Here is a 27,067-nt window from a genome sequence, read left to right on the forward strand (position 1 = left end):
ACACTCACCTGGAGACTGCAGCCCCAGCCGTCAGGCTGAAATCAAAGTGATAGACATCTCACTTAGCAGGTTTTTGGCCCAGCTGCTACCACCCCTTTTGGACCCAGTGGGGGGGCCTGGCCTCCAAATGAGTCAGGAACCCCAGGTCACAGCCCTGTGATGAGACCTCTTTTCCACTGGGGATGGCTGGGCTGCTTGGTGGGAGGTGCCCTGCGGAGTGAGGGCTCCTGTATACACAGCATGGGCCTTGAGTCAGTACATCCTAGGAGCTTCTAGGACCAGATTCTGTCACCCTCTCCAGGGGCCCAGGACTCAGAGACAGTTCTGCCTTCTGACTCTCTGGCAAGGGAAGGGGATTAGTTCTAAACACAGCTGTGTGTGCCGGGCAGGCAGCTTCCCTTCTGGGGGTCCAGTGTCACTACACAGCCTTCACTGGTCTGGAACTCACTGTGTAAACCATGCTAGCCCAGAGCTTGAAGTCCTTCTGCCTCTGCCTCCCAACCGCTAGGCTCAGGCACAAGCTACCATGCCTACCTCTTTTTAAAATTCTATTTTGAGACTACATTGTCCAGACTGGCCTCAAACTTCAGTCCTCGTTCCAGCCTCCCAAGGAGCTGGAACTATGGATGGGGGCCACTGGGCCTGGCTCACAGGCTTTTTCTTCCCTTTAAAAACAGTTTAGCTTATCTAGGAAAGGGCAGCCTGGCACTGTGACCACCGACGTGGGAAAGGCTCGCTGCCCTCCTGCCCTCCCACCCAGTCCACTCCCAGACAGGCTTACCCGATGGCTGCAGCTTCCTTCGGATGGAGCCCGGGCGGCTGTTGGTCCCTGAGCCGGGGGCGGAGTGGGCTCGTGCTGTTGGCTGCGGTGTCTGGCAAGCTGGCTCCCACTGTGAGCAGAGAAGGCTCTGAGCTGTGGGAGCTGCGGCTGTCCTGGCTCCTCCCTCCATACACTGTTTCCCTTCTCTCCTGACAATGCCCCCTCATCTCCAAAGGGGACAATGACACTGGGCCTTGAGAAGTCAGCACAGGAATACCATGGAGGAGGAGATTAATTTGTGTTGACATCTACAGTGGGTTACTACTGCCCCCCCAAAGATGGCCTAAAGGGGCCACTGGAGCTGGGTATAGTTGGCACATGCCTTTAATCTTGGAAATCAGAAAACAGGCTGGCAGGTTTCAGGGTTTGAGGCTTTCTAGTCTACAAAGCAAGTTCTAGGACAGTCAATGCTACATGGTGAGAGCCTGCCTCAAAACCAAAAGCACCACTGGGTCCCAGCTTCCCCCACCACACAAGCCTGTCCACCCCTGCCCTACTCAGTACCAGCCTGAGCCAGGCCCACAGGGGACCCTTCCCTCCTCCCCCGCACCTCCAGATGCTCCTGGCTTGACCAAGAACCCAACTCTGTGCGGCGGGACCCAGGGCCCAATTCCACGGAGCGAACCCTTTCAGCAAACTTGAGGGAGTACAGGGTCTCGCTGGTGTTCTTCTCCACTGGGGACACCTGGGGAACAGAGATTTCAGGTCCAACCCATGCCAGCTGTCTGCTCCCAGGGCACAGGAGCGGGCAGCATGGTCACTAGAGGGTGCTTCTGCTGGGGAGGCCACCAGGGACAATGAAAATGGCAGAAGGCCAGAAGCATGGAGAGAGATTTATGCACTGCAAAAGAGTCTTGGTAGGGTCCATGTGGGAATTAGGGGGAGGGAGCGGGGGGCATGGCTGGCAGCCAGGGAAGCCCTTCCTGAACCCCAGGCCCTCACCTGCACTACCATGAGAGTCTTGCTGTCACCACTGAGAGAGTCTTGCAGCAGATAGGTGAGCTTGGAGTTTCGGAAGGGCACATGGCCCTGTCGGGAACGCAGGGCCGCAATAACATCCCCCAGGGCAGACAGTGACCTGTTGATGTGCTGTGCCTCCCGAAGACGGTGGCCTTCAGCCCCTGACTTGCCCACACGCTCCGAACCAGCCAGGTCCACCAGGTTTAGCTTCCCTGCGGGCAGGGCAAAGGGCAGGTCAGCACCGCTCAGAGGGTACCCACAGAGTGCTTGACCAGGATGCCGGGCAGGGCAAAGGGCAGGTCAGCACTGCTCAGAGAGTACCCACGGAGTGCTTGACCGGGATGCCAGGCCAGGGCAAAGGGCACTGTTCAGAGGATACCCATGGAGCGCTTGACCAGGATGCCCACTGTGTGTCTCTTACCCGTGGTGCGGAGGCCTGTGCTGCAGTCCACACCACGCACTGTCACGATGAGCAGAGCGTGTGAACGGGAGCTGTGTTCATTCAGGTTGGTGAACTCTGTGGTACGGTTGTTATAGCCAAACTCAAACACCTGGGGGGCAAAGGCAATGGGGCTCCTTTGGGAAGGGTAATGCCACCTGTATTATTTATACACTGAAGTTTATTTGTTTGTTTGTTTGTTTGTTTGTTTGGTTTGCGAGGGAGCAAGTTCTTACTATGTACATCAAGCTGCCCTCAAGCTCACAGAGATCTGCCTGCCTTTCCTCTCAAATACTGGGAAAAAAGGGTGTACCATCATCATCTGGCTACTCTTTAATGTTTTGTTTTGAGACAAGGTCTCACTATGCAGCCTTGGCTGGCCTGGAACTCCCTATGTAAACCAGACTGATCTCAAACCCACAGAGAGCCCGAGTTCGAAGATTAAAAGTGTGTACAACTTGAAATGTTTCTGAGACAGGATCTTGCTAGGTAGCAGACTGGTTTCAGATTCACAATCCTGCCTTTTCCTTTCAGATGAGGAAACAGGCTTCGAGAGGCTGAGGGACCCACGCTGCCTAGTCAGGTGGTGACAAAGGCCACACTTGAGCCCGGTTCTGTCCTCCAGAGCAGCTGTTGGTGGCCAGGGTCTCCCAGCGCTTCCCCAGTACCTCTTACCTTGTTGATGTCATCCACACTCTGCACCCGGAACTCCGTCAGCCCCGGCACATAGAGTTGCCCACTGCCATCTGGGCACAGTCGGATCTCCAGCTTCTCCTGAGGCTCTTTCCCCAGTAGGTCTCTGGAGGGGCCAGCAGGACATTACTTCTCCCCTCCCATGTCAGGCCTCTGCTCACAGGGCACCCAACCCCTAGCCTGGACGCTGCCCCACAATCGAACTTGGACTGTGGAGTTGGGGGCCTTTCCTCTTCATCGTTGTTTCTCCCTTGTACTGGTGGGGGGACTTCCACAGAGGTCCTGAGGGTAGCACACCCCAATTGGGCAGGGGTCCCCATCCCAACCCAGCACAGTGCAGCCCACAACAGGAAAAGGAGCTCAGATATGAGAGGAGGACCCACCTCCTAGGTTTGGTCAAGCCTGCTCTATCTAGAGGCTAGACCTGGAGACCAGGAAGCCCACCACCTGCCGAGCCCCACAGAACTCTGTCCCAGGCCCACCTGAGGACCTCATTGTAAATCTCAGCCGCGCTGACGGTGATGTCATACTGCCAGTCAGATGCCTTCTCCCGCACCTCAGAGAAGAGCAGCTGCAGGGCCCGCTGATTAATGCCTGGATTCTCGGGGGTCCCCTGATGGCAGAAGGAAGGGCCCGGTGGCCCTACACATGCTCACACAGTGTCTGCCACCCCATGCCTCCAGGTACCCTCACAGGTGAGCCTCCCTGTGAGGCTGCCTGCTGGGTGCCATCTGCTCTCAGAATACCTGGGTATTCGACTAGGATTAAGCAAGTTTCTCACTCCCTTGCTACCCTGCTACCAGGGAGGTAGCGAGAATGAACAGGGATCGGTGGGGTAAAGGGCCTGGACTGCCAACCCCTGATGAGCACCAGGGCTTATGGTCACTGGGCCTCCTGGAAGGGGCAAAGTGAGCAAACTGTCAACCATTGCCCACAGGGAGGCTCCCTGTCGGGGAGGCCAGAAGGCAGCTCTGTGGGTGAAGCACCTTTCAGAAAATACCTGGAGCCCCACCTGGGCCCTAGAGGCCGTTCCTCCCTTTCCAAGGCACCTCCCTCAGCCCATTCCTGTGTTAGGGCCGCTTCAAGCGGTTATGAGACTAAGACAAAGCACACACTGTGCAAACCCAAAGACGCCGTAAGGGAGCTAGGTCCCTAGGCCCCTCCCCACGGGGCAAACGCCTACCTCCATTGTGTATGTCTTGCCGGCACCTGTCTGGCCGTAAGCAAAGATGCAGACGTTGAAGCCATCAATGCAGGAGGTAATGAGGGCCTGCACCTCTTGGAACACCTGGGGGACACGGGACAGGGACCAAAGGGCTTCCAGTGCTGCCGGCATGTCGGGCCCCACAGCCCCAACTTCAGTCACCTCCCAGCTAATGCCTCCACCAGTGAGAACCAGATCACGGTAGAGGATTTCACCATCACCAGCACAGGGTTTGGGGCCCAATCCCATTCTCAGGGGAGACTTGATCAAACCAAGGCAGAGGATAGCATGTGCCGAGCACAGGCTCTGGCTTGGGCCTGCCTGAGCCCCAGCAGGAAGGAGCAGATGTGGGCCACACAAGCCTAGAAGGCCATCTTTGAGCAGAGAGAGTGTGAAGCTGTGACCCCCATGGATCTCATGTTGCTCGGCCTTGACACTGGGGGGTCAGGGACAGTGGGGCGCTCTAGAAAGTCCCATGGTACTGCTACAAGAAAGGAGCTCAGGGCAGGGGAGGCCACCCAGGGCCTATTGGCTGATGAGGTCTTGAGGAGAAGGAGCCACAGGGCTGGGCAGAGCCATGGTCCCGGGTAAGGCAGTTGGGTGTGGCCCTTTCTCCCTAAGGCCTCCAGGGGTACCTTTGCACCCTCTTCCTTCCAGATGGAAGAAGGGTGACCATGCTCCTCCACTCCTAGGTTGTCCTTTTCATCTGGCCTTGACCCTGTCCTTGTGGTTCTGCCCTTCCCTCTGCTGCTCCTTCCACGTCCCTGCAAACACCCTGCCCACGGAGCCACACTCACATCCTGCTGTGAGGCCCATGGGGAGAAGACCTTGTCCAGCTCGAAGGACACAGGCTTGCCCTTGTGCAGCAGGTGGATGATGGAGTCATCATCCGGGTCAAAGGTCACAGCGTTGGTTGCCTCCGGCCCCTCCCCATCCTCCTTGGTGACTGGCCGGACTCGTGCAATCACCCGGATGTTTCCTAGGTTGAAGATGGAGAGATGGAGTGGATCATTGTGAGACTGTAATCCCAGGCGGACCAGTGTCCCGAGAGTTCCATCTTTTAGGCAAGTCCCAGGAGCAACTTCTTATTAATCACTCAGACTGTTGCATGACTTTACTTAGTACATTTTCTTCCTGAGCAGGCAAATTCAGGGTGCTTTACCTCAGACACTGCAGCCAGTCTTGGTTAACACTCTCCACGGATTTGGGTTTCCTCATCTATTCAAGGAGGAGCCTGGACTCCATAAACCAAGGGATTTATTCTGTTTAATCTAAAGGGGCACAGGGACTGCTTGGCAGGACTTGGGTACCAGATGGGAGAAAAGGACGAGGTAAGAGAAGAGAAGGGTGGCTGGCAGTGTACCCAGTGGCCACGGGCTCCCAGCCCTGGGGATGGGGCATTGTGGGTTCTCTGGGTGACACTGGTAATCACTGTCTCTTCTCCCAGTCAACATGAGCATGGTGAGGGCTGTGATCGGGGGCCACAGCAGGCTCCCCAGGGTCTGCAACAGGGGCTGACCCAGCAGCAGCTCCTAGAGCTCAGGGCAGAGATCAGTGGAGCCCCAACCTGGAACAAGGGCCTCTACTGCATCACTGTGCCCTACCACCCCCCCAGGCCTGGCAGGAACCTGCCATGGGCAAGGAGCTTAAAGACAATGAGTTCAAATCCAAGGTGGACCATTTACTAGGTGCGTGTCTTTAAGCAAGTTTCCTGCCCTTTCTGGGGCCCTGAATCCTCATTGGCATCGGAGCACAGGTCTAGGAGTAACGGCCATGCAGCCCAGGATACGCACCCTTCAGCCGCACCAGCTCATTGTGGCATTTCTTGCGCAGCTGCAGTTCCCGGCGGTACTTGCGCAGAAGCTCCTGGTTGTTGCTGTTCACCTCCTCAATGGCCTGGCCAATCTGGGGAGCATGCACACTGCCGTCAGAGGCCTGGCCCCCTCAGCTTCCCGGCCACCTGGCCTGATGACGTTGCCCTCACCTGCCCAGGCTGAGTACCCAGCATACACTGTCACAGCAGACCAACCTTTCCCAATCATACCTCTGAGGCGGTAGAGCCAGCACCCCATCTCATAGACAAGAAAAAACTGAGCCCTGGAACTGGAGGACCTGGCTGCAGCGAGACGCAGCTATACCCACATCAAACCCTTCCTTCCCCAGGAGCTAGGACACTGAGTGACGACGCTCAGAGTGCCCTGGGCTTGGTTCCTCACCACATCCGTGTGTTGCTGACATAATTATTTAAATAACTCCTGTCTTGTTCCCAGAACATATCTGTCTCTGCAGAGCTGTCATATGAACTTGAGAAACCAATGGCTATAAAAGGCTCAGCCACATAGGAGGCATGTAGGAGACACCGGCTGTTCTCACACTGTGTGAGGATGGCTTTAAAAAACAAAAACGAGCACCTAGGGATGAAGCTTGGTGGTAGAGCATTTGCCTACCAGGTGTAAAGCCCTGGGCTCAATCTCAGCATAGCATGACAAAGTAAATAAACACAGTGGGCCAGGCATGGTGGCGGGAGCCAGTGATTAAAACACTCAGGAGGCTGAGACAGGAAACCATGGAGTCAAGGTCATCCTGGGCTATGTAGCAAGACCCTGTCTCAAATAAAAACGAAATAGAAACAAACCTAACAGATACAAGGGCACTGTCGCATGGAGGAGAGCTGGGAGGGGAATGTCTTCTGGGAACAAGGCAAGAAGCTGTTGCTTAGGGGCTCTGAACAAAGATGGCTGGCCTCTCCCATAACTCCCGCTAGGCTTGCTCACCTCAGCTTTGACACTCCTGAGAGCCTCCTGCAGCAGCAAGGGGAAGCCCCGAACCTGCCGCTTGAGCCCATTATAGTCATTGGTGAGGGTCCTCAGTGCAGGCTGCAGCGTTAGCAGGTTAGTCCTGACACCTATGGGCAAAGGTGTTAGACATGTGGGCAGGGGCATGGGGGCAGGCGGGGGCATGGGGGCTGGGCAGGGGCATGGGGGCGAGTAGGGGCATGGGGGCGGGCGGAGCTGACTTCGGGCTCACCTGCCAGGTTCTCATGGACTGCCTTCATCTCCACCTGGGCCCGTGCAAAGGCCTCCTCAATGGCCCGGTTCTTATCTTCCTCCAGGGACTGCATCTCCTCCAGCATCTGCCCGTGTGCCCGCTCCAGCTCTGCCTCATACATGGCGATCTGATGGCCAAGCCAGGAAAAGGTTCAGTAGGGGGGGGTGTGTGAGAAAGGGAAGGTGTGAGAAGGCTTGGACATATCCCTGGATGGTGTGGAGGGATGGGACCCCACAGGGCTGTCAGTCTGTACAGACACCATCTCCCTGTATTAGCTCCAGCTGGTCTGTGCACCCAGTGGGTGACAGGCCACGTGTCCCCAAGGCACATATGCTCAGATGGCACAGCAGCAGGACCTATTGGGCACACCTGTGAGCTGCCAGGGACAGCCCCTTATGATCATTTTCCTGTGTCCCCACTGTGAAGGGGCCTCTGCGACCAGCTCATGTTATAGGCGAGGAAACAGAGCTGGACCACACGGCCGGGGAAAGGAGAACCCGATTCCCGAGACCAGAGTGTGCAGCCCCACGACAGTCCTCCTGACCTGCCCACCTGAGCCCGCAGCTGCACTGTCAGCTGATGTGAGTTCTGCAGCTGCTGCTCCATCTCCTTAAGCACCTGCCGCTGCATGGCCACCTGCTCCTGCAGGTGCTGGTTTCGGGTCTGGGACTCGCTGAGGGCCTGCTTGGTCTTGGATGACTCCACCTCCACTGTCTTGATGACGTACTGCAAAGAGCGGGAGGACAGGCCGAGCATCGTGAGATGCGGCTGGCCCGCGCGGAAGGGCAACCCAACGACCAGGAGCTGAAAGGCTCTGGTTCTGCAGAATGCTGCAGGGCCTGCTGAGCCCAGGCTGGGCACAAAGTGCCAGGAAGGACAGAGACGACAGTAAACACGGAGCACCTTCACAGAGGCTGCCCTGGCTGCGGGAGTCAGGAAAGAGCACACTGAAGCAGGAGACTGGGAAGAGCCTTCAGCATGCACACCAGGCTATTCACTGGGACAAGGTTCTCTTAAGGGGCAAGCCCTGCCCTGGGCCCAAGATTCCTTCAAGGCAGTGCAGCCTAGCTGGCCACTCACCTTAACCGGCGGGGCCTGGGCCCTCAGACTGGCGATGGTCTCGTGGCTGTCACGCAGGCGCCGGCTGAGCCGCTCCTCCTCCTGTGCTTTCTCAGCCAGGCAGTCCTTGAGACGGAGCTCCACCTCTGCCAGCCGGTCCGTCTTCTGCTGCACCTCCAGGTTCAGCTCCGACAGCATGCCTTTGTTCTCAGCCACTTCCAGCTGCAGCTGGGACAGCTTGTCACGGAGCTGGGTGCTCTCCTGCGGGTAGCCAGGGCGGCCGGGACAGGAACGGGGTCACATCGAGCAGCTGAGCCCACAGGCCCAGGGTGGAGGTGGCCTGCCAGCTTACCTGGCTGTGTTCGCAGCCCTCGCAGGGCACCGCTGGCTGTGCCCGAAGCTCCTGCAGCTCGACCTCACAGCGCCTCAGCTCCCGCCTCAGCTGCTCGTTCTCCACCATCAGCCTGTCACGGTGCTTCTCGGCGTCCGTGCCTCCCTGTGGAGAGCCGGGGCCCAGAGGAGGCATGAGCCAGGGCATACCAGGAGAGGGGAGCTGAAGCTAGGAGAGCAGAGGCAAGAGAGGAAAGAAAGAGGCAGGGGAGGGGAGAGGCCAGGGGCTCAGAAGGAAGTCAAGGGAAAGACAGAAAAGGAGGCCAGCAAGGCAAGGCAGGCTCGCTCCCTGCTGCCCCTGCTCCGCTCAGTCTATTTTCCTGAGTGTGAAAGTAACACAGAGTCACATTAATGCAGAGTTCACACTCCTATTTTACGTCAGCAAATGAGATCCAGTCCTCTGCTCTGAGGTGAGAAGTGACAAGTCTTTGAGACAAGGCAGCATAAAGTTTAGGTAGGGCATGGGGATCCAGACAGCCACACCCCGAGGTGGGATGCTCAGCTTGGCCTCCACCAAACCCTCCTCAAGATGGCACTGGGGGCCTCACCAGTTCGGATCGAAGTCGGCTCACTTCCTGGGCCTGGCTAATGAGCTTTTCCTTTAGATGCTCCACCTGTGGGCCCAAAGCCAAGAGCACTGTGAGCCCAGGTCCTCACCACCAGCCCACACCCAGGCCTCTTGCCCACTTCCAGTGATAGCCAGTGTGCCCCTCTGACCCCAGGGCCTCAGGTTTCCTATGTTCAAGCACCAGGCTATGCCTGGAACTCTGGTAAGCTACCCTGCTTTCAATGGCCTGTAGTGCCCACTCCCTGTAAGAATGTGCCAGCCATGGCTCTGCAGGAAGGCCTGGAGAGATACTCTTGGGAAACTCGGGACCCCTCACTGGCATAGGCCTCTTCAGAAGCCCTGGGTCTGCCTACTTATCTGTGAAAATAATAACAACATTCTCCTGCTTTAAGAGGACTCTGAAGTTACATGAACAGTTATGGTCCCTGCGCTCAGCCTTGCCCAGCCCCCAGAATTTTCCACCTTTGGGGAGTTTCTACTGAATCAGCCTGTGAAACTGTGTTTTCTGCAGCCAGGTCAAGTCCAGGACCTTGAAGAATTATGACCAGGAAGGTGGACGTGAACATGGGCAAGCAAGATAGTCAGTGAGGGGGAGCGTCTGTAGTGACAATGCCTTGAATAAAGCTCTGAGGACAGTGACCCTTCCTTGGAGCTGCCCCCAACAGCCTACCATCCCTGAAGGCCCCAGACCCTGAGCCCACATTAGTCTGCCCTAGGACCCCTCCTCAGGGAACAGGCTTGACAGACAAGAGCCCTAGCAGCAGAATTTGCCAGAGCATGTTGGGTTTCTTTAGGAGGTTTGTATATCTTGGCCACAAAAGTATTAGGCTTTGATTAGTAAATGAGGTGAAGAGGAATGTTGCCTACAGGCACCAGGCAGATGAGGCAAGTAACACACACACACACACACACACACACACACACACACAGAGAGAGAGAGACAGACAGACAGACAGAGACACAGAGAAGCATCTATAATGTGGTCCGTCCCCATGGGCCGCAGTCTGATGGGAACTCATACTCAGTACCTCAAAACTTATCTCACAAGAGAGGCTAATATTGGGTGTGGTAGTACACACTTTTAATTCCAGCAGAGGCAAGGGGAACTCTTTGTGAATTTGAGGCCAGTCTAGTCTACATACCTAGAGAGTTCCAGGCCAACCAAGGCTACTTAGGAAGAAACTGTCTCAAAGATGGGTGGGGTGGGGCCTGGATGTTTGGATGTGTAAAAATCTCAGGTGAGACAAGGCTCTGGGTAGCATGCAGCCTCAAAGGTCACTGTTCCCTAGGCCTGAACTGAGTGGCTAGCTGGGCAAGCTAGCTTCTCTGATCAAGAGGAAGAGGTCCATGAGATCCTTCTCCACCTCACTGTAGACCCAGCAGGCTGGTGCAGGTCAACTCTCAGTGGCCTGAGACCCCACTGAGGGACTGTAAGGCCCAGCCAGGCTGCCCCCACCTCCAGGAGATAAGCAGGTGACCTAAAAGCTAAGACTTAAGAAAACTTACTCCCCTCTGCCCCCACCTCCAGTAAGTTCCTTCCTAGGGGCACCCCCAGTCATGGGCCCGGCAGAAAAGCAAAGCCCACGCCATTTCTCTACTCATTACCACTACCCACATGGGGCTGAGAACCCAGCACACGTGCATGTGTGCCCTCTGGCCACAAGCAGAGTTAGGCACCAGAAAGCTGAGCTGACCTGAAGTCCTACCATTGCGGAAGCAGCTAGGTCAACTGGGGTATTTGTTTGCAAGGCAGCTGCAAAGCTAGCCCTGATCGCTGGTGTTCTGAGGGCAAAGTTTGAAGTCCGAAGTGCCAGCTCGAAGCTGTGTTGCCAAGATGTACTGCCTTCAGCCCCCAACAAGCCCAGAGTGCCCTCAGTGTGTGGCATCTCCAACCAGAGGGCTCTTTCCGGTCCTTTTTGACAACTATGCCCAGCCCCTGCTGCCAGCCTCATGGCAGTTTATCAAAGCATCTTATCAAAGAAAACCCTGTGTGGCAATACGAAAGAGCAGGGCCTCCAGACTGTAGAATCACAGGCAGGGATTAAGTGTAAGACTTTCTCTTGCATTTCCCTCACCCTAGAAGAAGAGGATCTACTTTCTACCTCTCCATATTGCCTCACCAAGGCTGAAGTTCTGACCTTGGCTGTTTCCAATGCTGGCTGATGCTGGGCTCTCAGCCCTGCTGTAGGGAACGTGGGGCTGGCAATGCTTCCTGGGAGTGAGGACCTCTGGCCTGTCTACAGCCTAGCTCCTTCTTGCATCATAATGACAACCCAAGTGTTGCTGGCTCTGCTGGGATAAGCAAGGAGATGCAGGAGATGGATAGGATGGGAAAGACGTGCTGACAGAGAGGGAGGGAGCATAAAAGACCCCTTTGGTCTGAGATCTCAGACACGAAGTAACCTGTGAGCTCATCTCAGGAAGCAGAGCAGGGAATCTAACTCTCTTTGTCCGAAGGCCGTCGCTCCCCACCCCCAGGCATAACCTCCTAACTCCTTCATGGCCCCTGAGGACCAGCTGCGCCTGGCTGGCCCAGGGCAATTAGAACCCACTGCCAGGAGAAGGTCCCGGCCCGTACTTGGAGGGTGGCGCTGTTTCGAGAGGGCTTGAGGGCAGAATAAGCAGGTGCCTCAAAGAGATGGAATGCCCAGAGAACTGGATGGAAGACAGGAACAGGAAGAGCACAGAGCAAGGTACCACACCGTGCAAGCCTGTGGGGCGGGGGCGGGGCGGCACCCACACAGCTGGCCTGCTGTAGCGAGCTGAGGAGGGAGGGCTGCAAAGGTCTACAAAGGCCAAGCAGAAGCGGATGCTCAGAGCAGTTCAACAGCAGAGGGCAGTGTGTATAACTCCTGAGTCAAAAGAGCTGCGAACTCAAGAGTGTGGAGTCTCCCAGAGGTAAGGGAGCTCTGGCCTGGCCTTGGGCAACACCCTCCCCACTGAGCTTATCAGCTAGAGCAGCGGTTCTCCACCTGTGAGTCCTGACCTCCTTGGCAAACCTCTGTCTCCAAAAATACTTACTTTACAACTCATCACAGTAACAAAATCTCAGTTATGAAGTAGCAACTAAAATAACTTTATGGTTGGGAGTCACCACAACGTGAGGAACTGTATTAAAGGGTTGCAGTACTAGGAAAGTTAGTGCTGCAGCTAGAGAAACTGAGGCAGGGGGCAGAGTTGATTGGGGCCTGTCTGTCTACTTACCTGACACAAACCGGCATTTACCATGGGTAGAGGTGGGATACCCAGTCAGGTCTGCATTTTCTCAGCTGTCTGCTCCCAACCCAGTGATTACCTCTATACCTCCCACCATGCCTGGGCAGCGTGGTCAGCAGCTATCTCTAGGCACAAATGAGGCTCTGCCAAGAGTACTACAGAGCCTTGCTGAGCTGGCATTTCACCTGGAGCCCCTGGGGGATCAAGGCAGTACCCTTCCCACAACCAACTCACCCACTCTGCCTCGCATACTCCCCAGCCAGGAGGCTGGCCTGGCCTGGTTGATAGTTGTATCCAGTGCTGAGAGGTTCCCTCAAGTCCTCCAGCATTTAAGAACACAGGCTCTCAAATCCAACCAGACCTCAGCTCACGAGAGCAACCACAAACAAGTCCCTTCACCTCACCGCGCCTCTCCACTTCCCCATCCGCACTACGGGGCGACCTCATCGAGGCCTTAAAGACTAAATGAGGAAATCTGTGGAATGTGCTTGCCAAGGCCCAGCACAGGACGCATTCTACTACAGACCAAGCAGCTGGCATCTGAATTTCAGGACCAGAGATTTTCTGTAGTTCAGATTTTTAATTTTTTGCATATACACAATGAAACATCTTGGGCATGGGGCCCATGTCTAGGCAGAGTTCACCTGTGTATCATATGCACTTTACACACATAGTCTGAGGTAATTTTTACAGTATTTTAATTAACATTTTTGTGCATGAAATAAACTTTGTTCAGGCTTAGCTGTCGGAGTTGGGGTATCACATTTGATATAGGGTTTTGGACTTTGGAGCATTTCGGATTTGGGCATTAAGGATGCTCACCCTTATGGGCTAGCATAAGAGATCTGTGGTGACCCTCAGAGCTGCTTTCCTAGTGCCTTGCACTAGGCTGGTTCTTAGTAAATGTAGATGAATGCTGAATGGAGAGCTCTCAAAGGCAGCGGGCGCTGAAGGTGGCACAGAGCATGAAGCCATCAGCATGGTATTGGGCTATGGTGGACTGACAGATGTCTGCTCCACTAAAGGCCAGAACCACCACATGACTTCACGCAGAGGCTGCCAGTGTGGGAATGTCAAAGGAGCCATATCTTCCAATGTCAGAAACAGAAGAGAAGGCCAGGGCTGGGTATGGCTAAGCACTGGTCTAGCACACACAAAGCTTTGGGTTCAATCCTCAGTACTGGAGCGGGGGGCAGATTTTCATGCAAATGGAGATTTAAAGCTGGCAAGTAATTTGATTTTAAAATCCGGCCAGTAAGAACTATTAACTTCAGCAAAGTCGCAGGATATGAAATCAACGAAAAAAATCAGTTGTGTTGCTATAACAACAGACTATTCAAAGTAGAAAATAAAATCATTCCACTTACAGTAGCAGCCAGAAAGAATAAAATCAGAATACATTTAAACAAGAGGAGCTGGGCAGATAGCTCCTAGGTAAAGTGCTTGCTGCTGAAATGAATGGATCTTAGTTCAGGTCCCCATCATCCGTGTAAAAAGCTAGGCATGGCTGGGGCTGGAGAGATGGCTCACTGGTTAAGAGCACTGACTGCTCATCCAGAGGATCTGAGTTCAAATCCCAGCACCCACATGGCAGCTCATAGCCATCTGTAACTGCAGTCATGGGAGATCTGACAACCATTTCTGGCCCCCAAGAGCACTGTGATACACAGACACACATGTAGGCAGAACATCCTTCCACATAAAAATAAAAGATTAAAAATATATTTTCTAAACCTAGGCATGGCAGCACACACCTCTAACTAGAGTCCTGGAAGGAAGGAAGGAAGGAAGGAAGGAAGGAAGGAAGGAAGGAAGGAAGGAAGGAAGGAAGGAAGGAAGAGACAGACAGGCAGACAGATCCCAAGGGCTGTGAGCTGCCCAGTCTAGCTAGACTAGCTGAAATGTTGAGCTCAGGTTCAGTGAGAGACCTTCTCTCAAAACATAAGGTAGAGGGTAATAGAGGAAAACACTCCATGTCAGCCTCTACCCGTGCATGCAGCTCGTGTGTACATGCATGTGCACACACACCAGAAAGGTAAGGACATGGAAGGAAAGCTACAAAGGTTGCTAAGAACACTAAAGACAGCATAAAGGGAAAGTGTCTTATAGTCATGGGTTGAAGACTCAATACAAGGGTTTTAACAATGCCCAGAGAAATCTAGAGCCAAGACAATTCCTGCCAAAACCCTAACAGCATTTTCTAAAGATATTAAAAAAATAATCCATCCAAAAATTCATATGTCAACTCAAAGGGCACCAGACAGAGAAGTCTTGCACAAGAAAGATGGAGGTGGAAGTCTGTCTTGACTTCAGTACTACAGCAGTCAAAGCAGTGTGGCTCTGGCAGACAGACAGACAGACATGAAGACAACAGGAAGGACTAGGGAGTCCAGAAGAAACCTCACATACATGTTTCTAGTGACTTTTGACAAGTGTGCCAAGGCCATGCAACAGCAAAGAACAATCTTTTTGACAACTCGGGGTGGCAAACTGGATCTCCATGTGTCAAATAACAAAGCTGGGCCCTTACCCACATACCATAGTGATATACAAAACGGGTCAAAGAAATCACACAATAAAACTCTCAAAAGAAAATATAGAAGAAAAACACTCAATGTGGCAGTGATTTTTTGATACGATCCCCAAAACATGAAGAGTAAAAGAAAAAAATAGTTACGTGGCCTTTACAAAAATTAACTTTCATACTTCTACAAGTCAACAAAAATCACTAGTATAAGGGCTGGAGAGAAGATGCAGAATTAAAGCACTGGCTACTCTTCCTTCCAGAGACCCAGGTTTGACTCCCAGAGACCACAAGACAGCTGTGAACAACTCCAGTCCCAGAGAATCTGATGCTCTCTTCCGGCTTCTGCAGGTACTGCATGCATGTGGTACACAGACACATGTGCAGGTAAAACACACATACACATAAAAAAAAGTAAAAATAAAACATTTTAAAAAATCACAGGTATAAAGCTTCAGATTTTCATCCCTGAAACAAAAGACACCAAACAGAGGCTTCTGCAATGGTCACGCCCACAAGGCGGGGTGGAGGGAGGAAGCTGAAGACCCAGGATCGAGAGGAGAGTTCTCTCTTGGTTCCCGGACTCTGGACGCTGGAGGTAGACCAAGTAGAGTTCTCCAGAGAACACCGCCAGACTGCGCCATACCTTTGCCAGACCCTACAACCTATCCCTTCATTTGTAAGTTACCCCACAAAATAAACCTCCCTTTTAACTACGTGGAGTGGCCTTAATAATTTCACCAATAGAAAGGTGTGCAAGGAGGAAAGGAGGAAAATGTGCAAACCAATCACCTGAGAATGGATTACTATCCAGATGAAGTAAAGGACTTCTTCTACAACAGAAATCAAATCACCTGGACTGAAAAAAACGAAGAACCGAAAATCCACAACGAGCCACCACTGCACACCGCTGGAATGGCTGTGCAATCAGTGCCAGTGAGGAGACAGAGACACCAGACCCCTGGGCACCACTGGTGGACATGGGACATGGGGCAGCCACTGTGGGAAAACTAAAAACTAAAACCTGAGTTAGGCCTGGGGGCAGGGTAAACACCTGTAGCCTCAGCCCTCAGGAGACAAGAGACACGATAATTGCCTTGAGTTCAAGGCCACACTGGTCTAAGTAGTGAGTTCCACGCCAGCCAGGGCTACATAGCAAGTCTCTAAGAAAAAAAAGTATAATGATAATTACAACAAATTGAATCAGGTATGTGGTTTACACCTGTAATACCAGTGTACATGGGGCAGGAAGCAGGAGGTCATCTCAAGGTCAACAGCAGTCAATATCAAGATCCTGTCCCAGTGAGGCACAGTAGCACACAACTTTAATCCCAGCACTTGCAAGGCAGAGAGAGAGAGAACAATCTCTATGAGTTTCAGTTTGAGGCCGACCTAGTCTACACAGGGAGTTCCAGACCAACCAGAGCTACATAGTGAGATCCTGTCTAAAAAAGAGGAAAAGAAAGCCCTGTCTGAACAATAAGTAAACAAAAGTAAGCAATGAAACCCTACATGACGCAGCAATTCCAATTCTGGTATATACTCCAAAGAACCGAAAACAGGCACTTAAAGCACAGCTGCACATAGTTGTTAGTAGCGGTCTTATTCACAGTGCCCAGAAGGTGGGCACTGCCCACTATGGAGTTCCACGGCACACCGGGCTAGACTGAGAGCTTACTTCAGAAAAACCAAAACCAAAACCAACAGCCAACAACACAAAACAACAATAAAACCCACTGTGAGGTTCCGGGAGACAAGAGGCCACAGGAACCCTACACTTCATAGTTCATAATCAATTTTTGTCCACACTTATCACCGACCCATCTGATAACAAAGCCACACTCATCAGTTGGCTAGAAATCAGAAGATGGAGTTCAGAGGATAGATAATGCTCCTACAGCCAAGATGGCCTCAGGCAGATCTACGTCTGTGGTTCCCACCTGCCCCGTGACGCGGTGCAGTACACAGTGACAGGGCACAGCACATCCAGGTTCTGTTGTAGGTTAAGGGAAAAAGGTGCAGACTGGCAGTTATCTAGCCCAGGGCCACAGGGCTCAGGAGGACTACCAGAGTCAGCGTTTGCTCCCGACTCCAGGCCCAGGAGTTTGGCCATGTCTCCACAGGATTGGATCCTACAGGGAGCAGCTCATAGGTACAGGGCTTCAGGAACCATCCCTGGAGAACACTGTTATAAATATGTAATCAAATAGTTCGTAGATAAGACCTGAGCAAAGGTTAGGTACCATTTTTAACTCCCAAGTCATCTGAGGCCTGAGGGTGGGTTGAGGATCCTTCAAATGGGGATTTAGGGACACCAGAAAGGCTTCACTTTCAACTTCCACACTTAATAAGCAAATAGATGTCATCAATTAAAGGGGAAATGTTATGTCTGGGAAGATGCTCAGGTGTTAAAGACACTTGTTGCCAAGTACAACAACCTGAGTTTGAACCTCCTCACCCTGTAGCATCTTCCCAAACCAGAAGAATGTCACCACCTGACTTTCAGTGGGGTCCAGGTACCCTAACAATGTCCTCTGACCTGCTCCACTTTGGGCAGGGGCCTCTGCTCGTCCCTGCCTCCCCAGGTACCTGGTTCTGCAGTTGGGCAGTTGTGGCTTGCCGGTCACTGTCATGGAGGGCCAGCCTTTCCCGAAGGACCACCAGCTCCTCCTGAAGCTGGGACATGGCCTCCACCGTCCTATGTACCACGGGGTCTGGGCCTGGTGACCCCGACAGGCTTGAGCACCTCCCGATGCCAAAGAGCCGCCCACCTACAAGCAAAGTAGTGGCTGATGAGCAGGACAGTGGAGGTCTGCCTGGAGGAGGGGTACGGCCGTCACAGAGCACGCCATCAGTGGGAAGAGATGCAAGCAGGTGGGCTAGGACAAGGTCTGGAAGCTACAGCAAAATGGGTTCGCAGGGGACCTCCAGTCTGCCTTGGGGAAGTCACTTTAGCAGCAGCTTTTGGGGACAAAACTGCCTAAACCAAGGCCTGGAAAGCAGTTTTTCCTGACTCCCTCCAAAGCGGTGTGTTCCAGGTCTAAAGGGCTAGGGCCTCTCGGTGGCCAGTCTCCAGGCAACTTCCACTGGGAAAGAACGGAGGCTCACTCAGAAACGGCTCTTTGTGCTGCGTCACAGTGGTCACCTGTGCATGCAGGAGGGGCAAGGGGAGAGTGTGCAAGTGCAACCAATCAGGGCACTAACAGACCAGCGCAGGGGACAGGGGCAACCAGGTGTACTTGTAGGTTGATGTCTGCACGTGGGACCACACATGTGCGAGAAAGGGACAAATACCAAGTCAGATGGCCTCAGCCTGAGTCCTCCCTGTCCTACACCTGCTGTTCTGTCATCAGAATGGGAGACACAGGACAAGCATCGAGGGTCAGTGCTTGTTCCACAGATGAGCATGGCCTATACACTGAGGAGCCAGCAGCAGTCCAGGGGGACCAGAGAGGGATCTGCCCTCTCCCTCAGCAGCCCAAGCAGTCTTGCAAAGTGTCTGGGAGGGCAGAGGGCTGGTGCTAGCTGGTGAGCCTCCCTCTTCGATGAGGCCTTAGCTTCTGGCTTTCCTAGAGGTGAGGGGCCTTCCTGGGTCTGACCCCTACCAATAGCACCCTTGACTACAGTTCTGCAAAGCCCCAGGGCAGCACAGGGGAATGGGAGGCAGCAGCTGCTAGGCGTTCTGCTCCTTGGGTGGCGCTGGTGTCCTCTCCTTCCAGGGAGCTGGGGCTAAACAATCCATGCTGGGCCAGTGGCCCCAGCTGTGTGGCTCTGCATGTGACACAGCACGAAAGTCACACAGGGCTGGCCCAGCCTCTGTGATCTATTCTAGAGGCAGTAAGGGCAGCCCGATGCTTCTAGGCCAGCACACGGGGTTGCCACGGGTGACATGTGATCAGCATGGCCACAGACTGCATTGGTGCCGGACAGAATGTGCTGGGCTCGGCTGCTGAGAGCTGGTCTTGCCTCTTGAGTCACATGGGAGGGACCCTGCAGGCTCTTCCTATGTGAAACATTACAATGTGCCAATCCCAAAAGCAGCCCTGGGAAAGAAGCTGGGATCCCATAGGTAACACAGGTGTGGGTGACTATCACAGGCCTCGGCAGGCCTGTCATCCATGACAAGGCTCCTGTCCTGAGAGGCCCTGAGGCCCAGACCTCAGCGTGGTACCCTGTGTAGGGGGCCAGGAGTTAAGCAGAAGCTGCAGAATCATGGGTAGTACAAGAAACACTCTTGAAGAACCTAAAGGAGGTCTGAAAATGGGAAGAAGTCAGGAGAGGTGAGGCCCAAGGGCACTTGAACAGAACAAGCCCTGTGCTGAGGACGCTACCACCTGACAAGTCAGTTTCTAGAAGCGCACCCACCACAGGGCCCAGGGCTCAGCTACTGTGCCAGTCTTCATTGCTAGGAGGGCCTAGCCTTCCTCCTCTGGGCCTATCCTACCTAGCTGGCCAGATGGTGGTCATTTTGAAACCCTGGCTGCCCATTGCTGAGCCAGACCTTATACCAGGCCTGAATCTAGGTAGACCAGGGCTCACCCGGAATAGGCACTGGCCCAGACTCCTCCAAGAACCACAGCAAGTTCAGATACACAGACTCTGGGATAGGGACACCTTTCCCCCACACTCCCGGCCTTGCCCCAAGGCTGCCTGGGAGGCTCTTTCTCTGTGATCACTGGCCTGTACTTACTACAGAAAACCCAGAGGACTGCAAATGAGCCTGGAGAACCTTCTAAAACGAGTCAGCTCTAGGTGCCACAGGGGGCCGAGGATAATGGAACCACAGGCTGTTTTCTCAGCCTGAAGGGCGGGAACAAATCCTGCCCTCGAGATCCTCAGACCAGAGCACAGCCAGGCCCCTGCAGCAGGCACCGGTGGCGTCTGGGAGGCTGCTCCTGGGCTCTGCTTTAGATGGGTGCTTGGAAAAGACAAAAAGAAAGGAAATCCAACCCCAGCCTCCAGTGGCCAAGGTCTCTTATCACTGGGTGGAGCCCTAGTGGCCCTGGGACAAGGGACAGGACAAGAGAGAGGACAGACACATGGCTGTCCCTGAATCTGGAAGAGGCTGTCCAGGGTCTCAAGTTCATGTCAGGTGCCCGGACTGGCTGAGCCGCCTCCAGCTGTGGGCAGAGTACCAGACAGCTGGGACCCCCAGGAGCCTGCATCCTGCACCAGCTCAGCCAGGTGTGCCGATGGTGGGACTGACCTCCTTTACCTGTGTTTTCTACATTCACGGCGCCACCAGCTTCTGGGGCCTCCCGGTCCCGCCTGGGGGCCGGCGCCTGCCTCTTCAGGAGCTTGTCTTCTTTAGTCCCCTGACTCTTGCTCTCGGACCCCTTGTCCTGCAGGGCCTGCTGCCAAGACACAACCAGAATCCTCTCGTGAAGGGGACTGTGCTGAGGAGGGACCCTCGCCCCGGGATGGGGAGCATCTGGTCCCAGGGCCCAGCAGATTATCTCCACCATGGAGATGTGGACAAAGAGGCCTGCCTGGGATCCGGGGAAGCCAGACTAACATCCCACAGGAGGATGGCGGTGATTTATTCTCGGGCCCCACAGTAGTCAGCCTCCACACCAGTAAAAAAGGTTCGAAGAGCCTAGGGTCCCTGGATGAAGCTGTTGCTGTCCATGAAGGCTCTGCGGGGCAGGAGTCACCAGCATGTGAGCAGCTGGTTCACATCATCATAGGCGATGATCCAGTCCTGATCTGCACCAACACCTTGGCAGACGCCCTCCCACCTAAGGATGGCATTCCCGGGACTAGGAGGCTGCACGTGAGTTCATCTGGACAATGACCGACCTGCCTCCATCATGCTCTATCCCTTGGGGCTATTCAGGGGCAATGTGACCCCATGTCCTGGTCAAGGGACTGAGGCAGAGGTAGCTGGGCTAGAGCAGACAAGTGGAGGGGCCGGAAAGGGGTGCTTCATTCAGACAACCCCCATAGCTCATAAAGAAAGACACCAAGCAAGGGTCAGAACAGTGTGGGAAGTGTGCCCCCATGTGAGGGTCATACACAAGATACACGTGAAAATGAACTGGAGAACTCACAAGCAGCTGTGTGTGCTTGGTGTGGGGTGTGCACACAGAGACCCACTGAGAGAGAAACAAAAGCAATTTAAACTTGGGGCATGGAAATAAATTTCGTAACAGGAGAAAAGTCAAGGTGAAGAGCAGACCGGGACTTCCCGGTCATTCTGGAGACGTCTGGGGTTTGAATTTTTCACCTTATCAACACAGTTTGGTTTGGTTTGTTTCTGTCCATGGAGGGATCTGGGAAGAGGCTTATATGTCTTTGTGCCCTCTCAAGTCAAGTGTTATTCTATACACGGGGTCTCACTCTGTAGCCCTGGAACTTACAGCTCCATCTGCCTCTGCCTCCTCACTACTGCAATTTTTTTTTTCTTTTTTTGGCTTTTAGAGACAGGGTTTCCATGTGTAGCTTTGCTCCTTTCCTGGAACTCACTCTGTAGCCCAGGCTGGCCTCAAACTCACAGAGATCTGCCTGCCTCTGCCTCCTGAGTGCTGGGATTAAAGGCGTGTGCACCACCGCCCGCCTCACTACTGGAATTTAAGGTGCGTGCCAACACCCCAGGCCAGCTGCCACATATATTTTCTTTAATGCTCAGTACAGGGAGGGCAAAGCCCAGTGAGACAGCGTGTCACCTGTGTGCTGTGCGGCTGTGGACAAATTCTGTGTTTTTACCAGTAGCTGTTTCTCACCACTGTATCAGTCTAGAACCCCTAACCTCTGCCCTCTAGTGCCAGTGGGCAATTCGGTGGCAGCTGCAAGTAAAGCACACTCACAGTGCCTGGCATGCCACAAGCACCACGGAGACAGCTGTGACCGGTTATGATTTCTCTAGTCTCCACTCTTTGAGCATCAACCACCAATCAAAAGAACTACAAGAGTGAAAAGCAGCCAGGGCAGGGGGCAGGTGCCTGGTCAGCCACGCCCTCGGCCTCTCTCCCTCTCTTCGTATTTAGGAAAACTCTCCTCCGCTTCATTTTGTCCCCACCCGCCAACCAAGTTGGGGGAGGTGGGGTGGCGGGGACGGCAGCAGCTGGAAGTTTCCACTTGCCTTCAGACAGGAGCAAAGGTTACACTATTTCTGGGCTGCTGGCCAAAGCACAGGAAGGACAGACGTCCCCCCGGGGCTGGGAATTTCTGCACTGCCTCTGTGGGTACAGCTCACAGTGTAGTTGCTGGAGCAAGGCTGGAGTGACTGCAGGTCACTCTGTGACCTGCAGGTCTACTCACCGTGCTTGGGACACACTCCGGCACACATCCATATCCATAAACATGGCAGAGCTCGGCAGGGGCCGGAAGGACATGAACGTGGGAGCCAGTCCCTATTGGCTTCTGAATGGAGGTCAGGCCTCCATAGCAGCCACAGCCTAGCACCCCATAATCAGAGTTCAAGAACAGGGCCACCACCCAGCTGAGCTCCTGACCACAGCCTCCAGATTTAACTTCTCTCTGGTACCCTTAACTATTTATTGTCTCACCAGAGCTGCTCTCCTCACAGACCTCACAAAGGAAAGAAGCAAGGGCGGTTCAGCTCCCAGGAGAATCTCACAAGAACCAAGAAACACAGTGAAACAGAGCGGTGCCTGAAGCACCATCCCCCCCTGGGGTCCCGCCCAGAGCAGCAGCCCAGGGTTGCAGCTGCCCAGGAGGGAGGAGGGCTCAAAGGTGTGTGTTTTCCCAGCACCCAGCCCACTTGCTTCTTCCCAGCTCCGTCAGTGGCTACGAGAAGGGCAGGATGTGTGCATGAGGCCATCGAAGCTGCAAGGAAAGGCCAGACATGGTGGCTTATGCCTATCACCACAGCACGTAGGAACACAGGCAGGAGTATCTGCCATTGGGTTCCCCACCAGCCCAGGCTACCCAGGGAGTCCTTGTCTAACAAGCAGAAAGAAAGAAGACCAGGAGGGGATCTGGGCAACACCCCCAGGTAACTCTGGCACTTCATCCTCTGAAGTCGTGTTCCTGGGTTCCCGTTTGTATTCATGCATCTGAGGCCATTGTGACTCTCCGGAGCCTCTGCTGGGCTATCTTCCCTGTTTCCCTCCTCAGCATCCCTGCACCTATGCTAAGGTGCATTGGCAGAGGCAGCCAGTCCATAAATATCTGTTCAGCAAATACACATATTAATACACTAATGCAGGAGGGCTGAAGAGACACTCAGCAGTTAAGAGCACTGGCTGCTCTTCCAGAGGACCCAGGTTCAATTCCCAGCACCCACATGGTGGCTCATGACCATCAGTAACTCCAGTCTGAGAAGATCCAGTACCCTCTTCTGGCCTCCACAGGCAGCAGACATATATGTGACCAAACACACATACACATAAAAATAAAAATAAATCTTAAAAATATATACTAATGTAGGATGTACTGGGTGGTTTTGTGTGTCAACTTGACATAAGCTAGAGTCATCAGAGGAAGGAGCCTCAGCTGAGGAAATGCCTCCTTGAGATCCAGCTGCAAGGCATTTTTTCATTTAGTGATCAATGTGGGAGGGCCCAGCCCACAGTGGGTGGTGCCATCCTAGACTGCTGATCCTGGGTTCTATAAGAAGGTGGGTTGAGCAAGCCATGGGAAGCAAGCCAGTAAAAAGCTCCCCTCCATGGCCTCTGCATCAGCTCCTGCCTTTGGGACCCTGCCCTGTTTGAGTTCCTGTCCTGACTTCCTTCAGTGATGAACAGCAATGCTGAAGTGTAAGCCAAATAAACCCTTTCCTCTCCAACTTGCTTTTGGTCAGGGTGTTTTGTTACATAATAGAAACCCTGACTAAGCCAGAGGCACTGGAGAGATGGCTTAGTAATTAAGAGCACTTGCTGCTCTTGTAGAGAGCCTGCGTTCTGTTCCTAGCACCCATATGGGAATTCATGTTGATAACCAGTCCTAGACATGGAGTGTCAGCAGATCTACCCAAGAGCTGTAGAGAACCTAGATTTGGTTCCCACCATCCACATGGTAGTTACAGGGATCTGATTACTTCTGGCATCCTCAGGCAGCAGGTACAGGTATGCACATGGTGCATATACATATATGTAGGCAAACATTCAAACACATGAAAATAAATCTAAAACAAACAAATGCCATACCAAGCTAATACAGCTGGGTATGGTGGCACATGCTTTTATTCCCAGCACTTAGGAGTCTGAGTTGGTAGATCTTTGTGAGTTTAAGGCCAGACAGGGCTAAATAGTGACAGCTTGTCTCAGAACAAAGCAAACAACAAACTAATGTGGGCCAGCCAGGCGGCTCACTGGATGAAGGCACTTGATGGCCCGAGTTCCCATCCCTAGAACCTATACAGTGGAAGGGGAGCTACCCTACAAGTTATTCTCTATCCTCCACGGGCCCACTGTGCTGCACTCACCCACCCCAAGCACCCACACACATATACACAATGAATGTAAAATATTAACGTTACAACTTCTTGGACATCAAAGGAGCTCACTGTAATCAGATAACACCCAAGGCAGACACAGGACTTTACTATCGACCACCATCGACATTTGGTGTTGATAGGATGAACCTAAGGCCTCCTGCATGTCAGGCCAGTGCTCTAATGCTAAACTATACACACAGCCCAATTACAGTTTATGGCAAAGTCTCGAGTGGAATGTTATGCAGTGGTTAAGAGAATGGAGGTGGTGCTCTGTGACTGACATGTAGGATCTCCAAGATGACTGTGAGGGAAACAGCATGTTGTAGAATAATATGTAATAGAAACCACGTAACAGGTGGTAGTATAAGTAAGAGTGTGGGTGAAGATGAACCTCTCACAGTGGACTTGCCGAAGGACCAGGAGGGCATACAGCTTCTAGGGATTATACTGTCGATTCTTTACACCATCTGGATGCTTTTTTGGAGGGTGGGGTGGTTGTAGCCCTGGCTGTCCTGGAATTGTCCTGGAATTGTAGACCAGGCTGTCCTGGAACTCTGCCTCCTGAGTGCTGGGATCAAAGGCGTGCACCACCACCACCACCAGCAGCACCACCACCATTAACACCTCTTTACACCATTGAAATCAAGCTAATTGTGTTCAGTAGTAGTTCAGATCTCAGCCTACTGTGTGACCAGCAGCAAGTGAGCCTCTGAGCTCTGAGCCTCCGTGGCCTCGTCTATAAAATCCATACAAAACAGTTTCTTTCTGTTGAGACGTGAGATCTAAAGCCAGTGTTACAAAACAGCAGTGACTAAAAACTGCTATCTCTTTGTATTATTTCTGCAGCCAAAGCCTCCCCCCATATACAGTAAGTATGCCTTTTGAAAGTCAATGACAGCTGCAGAGGAAAAGAATCGCCCCATCTCCCCACCATCTTCCTTTGGACTCTTTTTTTTTCCTTTTGTGAGACAGTCTCTCTGTATCCCTGGCTGGCCTTAAACTTGCTTTGTAGACCAGGCCGGGCTCAAGCTCCCAGAAGATATCTGTCTGCCTCTGCCTCCTTAAAGGATTAAAGGCATGCGCCATATACCCAGCCTGGCCTGAGCTTTGATTCTCCAAACAAGGGAACACAGACATTGTCCACGAAGGAATAAACAGCTCCCCCCAAACCGGCCTGTTTTCCCAATATCTCCTCCAGCTCCCGCACATCTTAGCAAAGGCCTCACTTCCCACCTCAACCAGGGTGTGGCTGAAAAGCTCCTGTCACCTCCTAAGAGATCTTCCCTGAGATAAGCTGAAATGAAACCTCTTGCATTCATGCAGGCTCTCGGCTGTGGGTTGCATAGAGCTAGCCAGCCAACAGGAGCCTGGCAGGTCCCCAGTGCTTCTCCCTGCCAGACCCAATTGCCCAAGCTCAGAGGACCCAGCACACTGGCCACACTCACCCTCGCCCTGCATCTGATGGCCCACGCTTACCTGAACTGTCAGGTAGAGTCTATGTGGACTCCTTGGGCCAGGCCAGTCTACACTGAGGGCCCGACACTGTGCCAGGGACGGGCGAGCTGCAGTTCGGGTGCTGGAGTCTTCCTCACCACCAGTTAGGGTGTCCTTTCCACGCCCTGTTCCAGGACAGACAGACAGGTGAGATGACATACTTGGCTGCTGGCCAAAGGGACCTGAGCTCAGTTTTTGCTCCCTCCAACCTGCCCAGGTGTGACCAGCAGGGCTTCATGCGGCCTCACAGGCTCTCTCTACACAGAAACACGGTAGGGACAGGTTGGGGCTACCTGATTTTCTTACCAAAAGGGACCCTGAGATTCTTCTCTGAAGGGTACCCAAGACCCTACTGGGGGCTCTCTAGTTGCCACAGTGGCTTTTGGGGTCCACACTTGTTCATCAGCTCCTCTGCAGAGAGCAGCAAGAAGAAGCTGAGACACTGAGTGAACTGTACACAGGGACACAGCTTTATTACCCAGGCTGCCTCTAGGTGGCAATTTCTCCCTGGTCTTCATTAAGACCAAACCCACACTGGGTGGCCTGGTTCCTGCTGTTTCTAGAAGTATACCCAGGAACAGCTAAAGCACATCCTCTGGGGCCTCTACTGGGGAAGGACACCCTCCCCTCACCTCCAGCCTGGCCAAGGTGGAGACAGCTGGAGAGACGGCTCAGACACAGAGCACATAGAGCTCTTGCAAAAATGCTGTTTTGTTCCAGCACCCACACTGGGTAGTTCACAACTGCCTATGAGTCCAGCTCCAAGGGATCGGATGCTTCTAAACTCTGTAGGTAACTGCTCTCACACAGTGCATTTAACTACACACAGATAAAAAACACATAGCATAATTAAAAATAAAACAATAAGTATTTTTTTAAATCAATAAACGGAAACGTTTTCACCAGGTGTGTGCTTTTACTCCTAGTACTCAGAAGGCAGAGGCAGGCAGATTTCTGTAAGTTCAAAGCTAGCCCGGTCTACAAAGCGAGTTCCAGGCAGCCATAGTAAGTAAGACCCTGTGTTTTAAAAAAAAAAAAAAATGCGCTGGGCAGTGGTGGCACACGCCTGTAATCCCAGCACTTGGGAGGCAGAGGCAGGTGGATCTCTGTGAGTTCGAAGCCAGCCTGGTCTACAGAGCGAGTTCCAGGACAGACTCCAAAGCTACAGAGAAACCCTGTCTCGAAAAACCAAAAAAGCACAGCCAGGACCCTGGGGTAAACTAATATCCTGAGGGCATAAGCCCATGGTGAG

At 53.2% G+C, this 27,067-nt stretch overlaps 1 protein-coding gene across 9 annotated transcripts in view; it reads right to left on the reverse strand.

Moving 5' to 3' along the window:
- Positions 1-27,067, reverse strand: part of Kifc3 (kinesin family member C3) — a 34,120-nt gene that overhangs the window by 796 nt on the left and 6,257 nt on the right. For 3 of the 9 annotated variants that reach the window (XM_036187910.1, XM_036187911.1, XM_036187913.1), the window contains exons 3-20: positions 25,798-25,940; positions 20,128-20,275; positions 17,511-17,692; positions 9,162-9,227; positions 8,576-8,719; positions 8,245-8,484; positions 7,717-7,890; positions 7,144-7,291; positions 6,891-7,021; positions 5,910-6,021; positions 4,914-5,095; positions 4,096-4,200; positions 3,395-3,525; positions 2,895-3,018; positions 2,202-2,331; positions 1,763-1,992; positions 1,371-1,505; positions 782-890 (exon numbers count right to left, since the gene is read on the reverse strand). In XM_036187910.1, the coding sequence (XP_036043803.1) occupies positions 782-890; positions 1,371-1,505; positions 1,763-1,992; positions 2,202-2,331; positions 2,895-3,018; positions 3,395-3,525; positions 4,096-4,200; positions 4,914-5,095; positions 5,910-6,021; positions 6,891-7,021; positions 7,144-7,291; positions 7,717-7,890; positions 8,245-8,484; positions 8,576-8,719; positions 9,162-9,227; positions 17,511-17,692; positions 20,128-20,275; positions 25,798-25,940 (2,634 nt within the window). Of the gene's footprint in view, positions 1-8; positions 36-781; positions 891-1,370; positions 1,506-1,762; positions 1,993-2,201; positions 2,332-2,894; positions 3,019-3,394; positions 3,526-4,095; positions 4,201-4,913; positions 5,096-5,909; positions 6,022-6,890; positions 7,022-7,143; positions 7,292-7,716; positions 7,891-8,244; positions 8,485-8,575; positions 8,720-9,161; positions 9,228-17,510; positions 17,693-20,127; positions 20,276-25,797; positions 25,941-27,067 lie in introns of those variants that run through there. The other 6 variants (XM_036187909.1, XM_036187907.1, XM_036187908.1 and 3 more) reach the window with 6 other exon arrangements.

Source organism: Onychomys torridus, chromosome 5 (genome assembly GCF_903995425.1).
Source record: "Onychomys torridus chromosome 5, mOncTor1.1, whole genome shotgun sequence".
In the NCBI taxonomy this organism is placed as follows: Eukaryota; Metazoa; Chordata; class Mammalia; order Rodentia; family Cricetidae; genus Onychomys; species Onychomys torridus.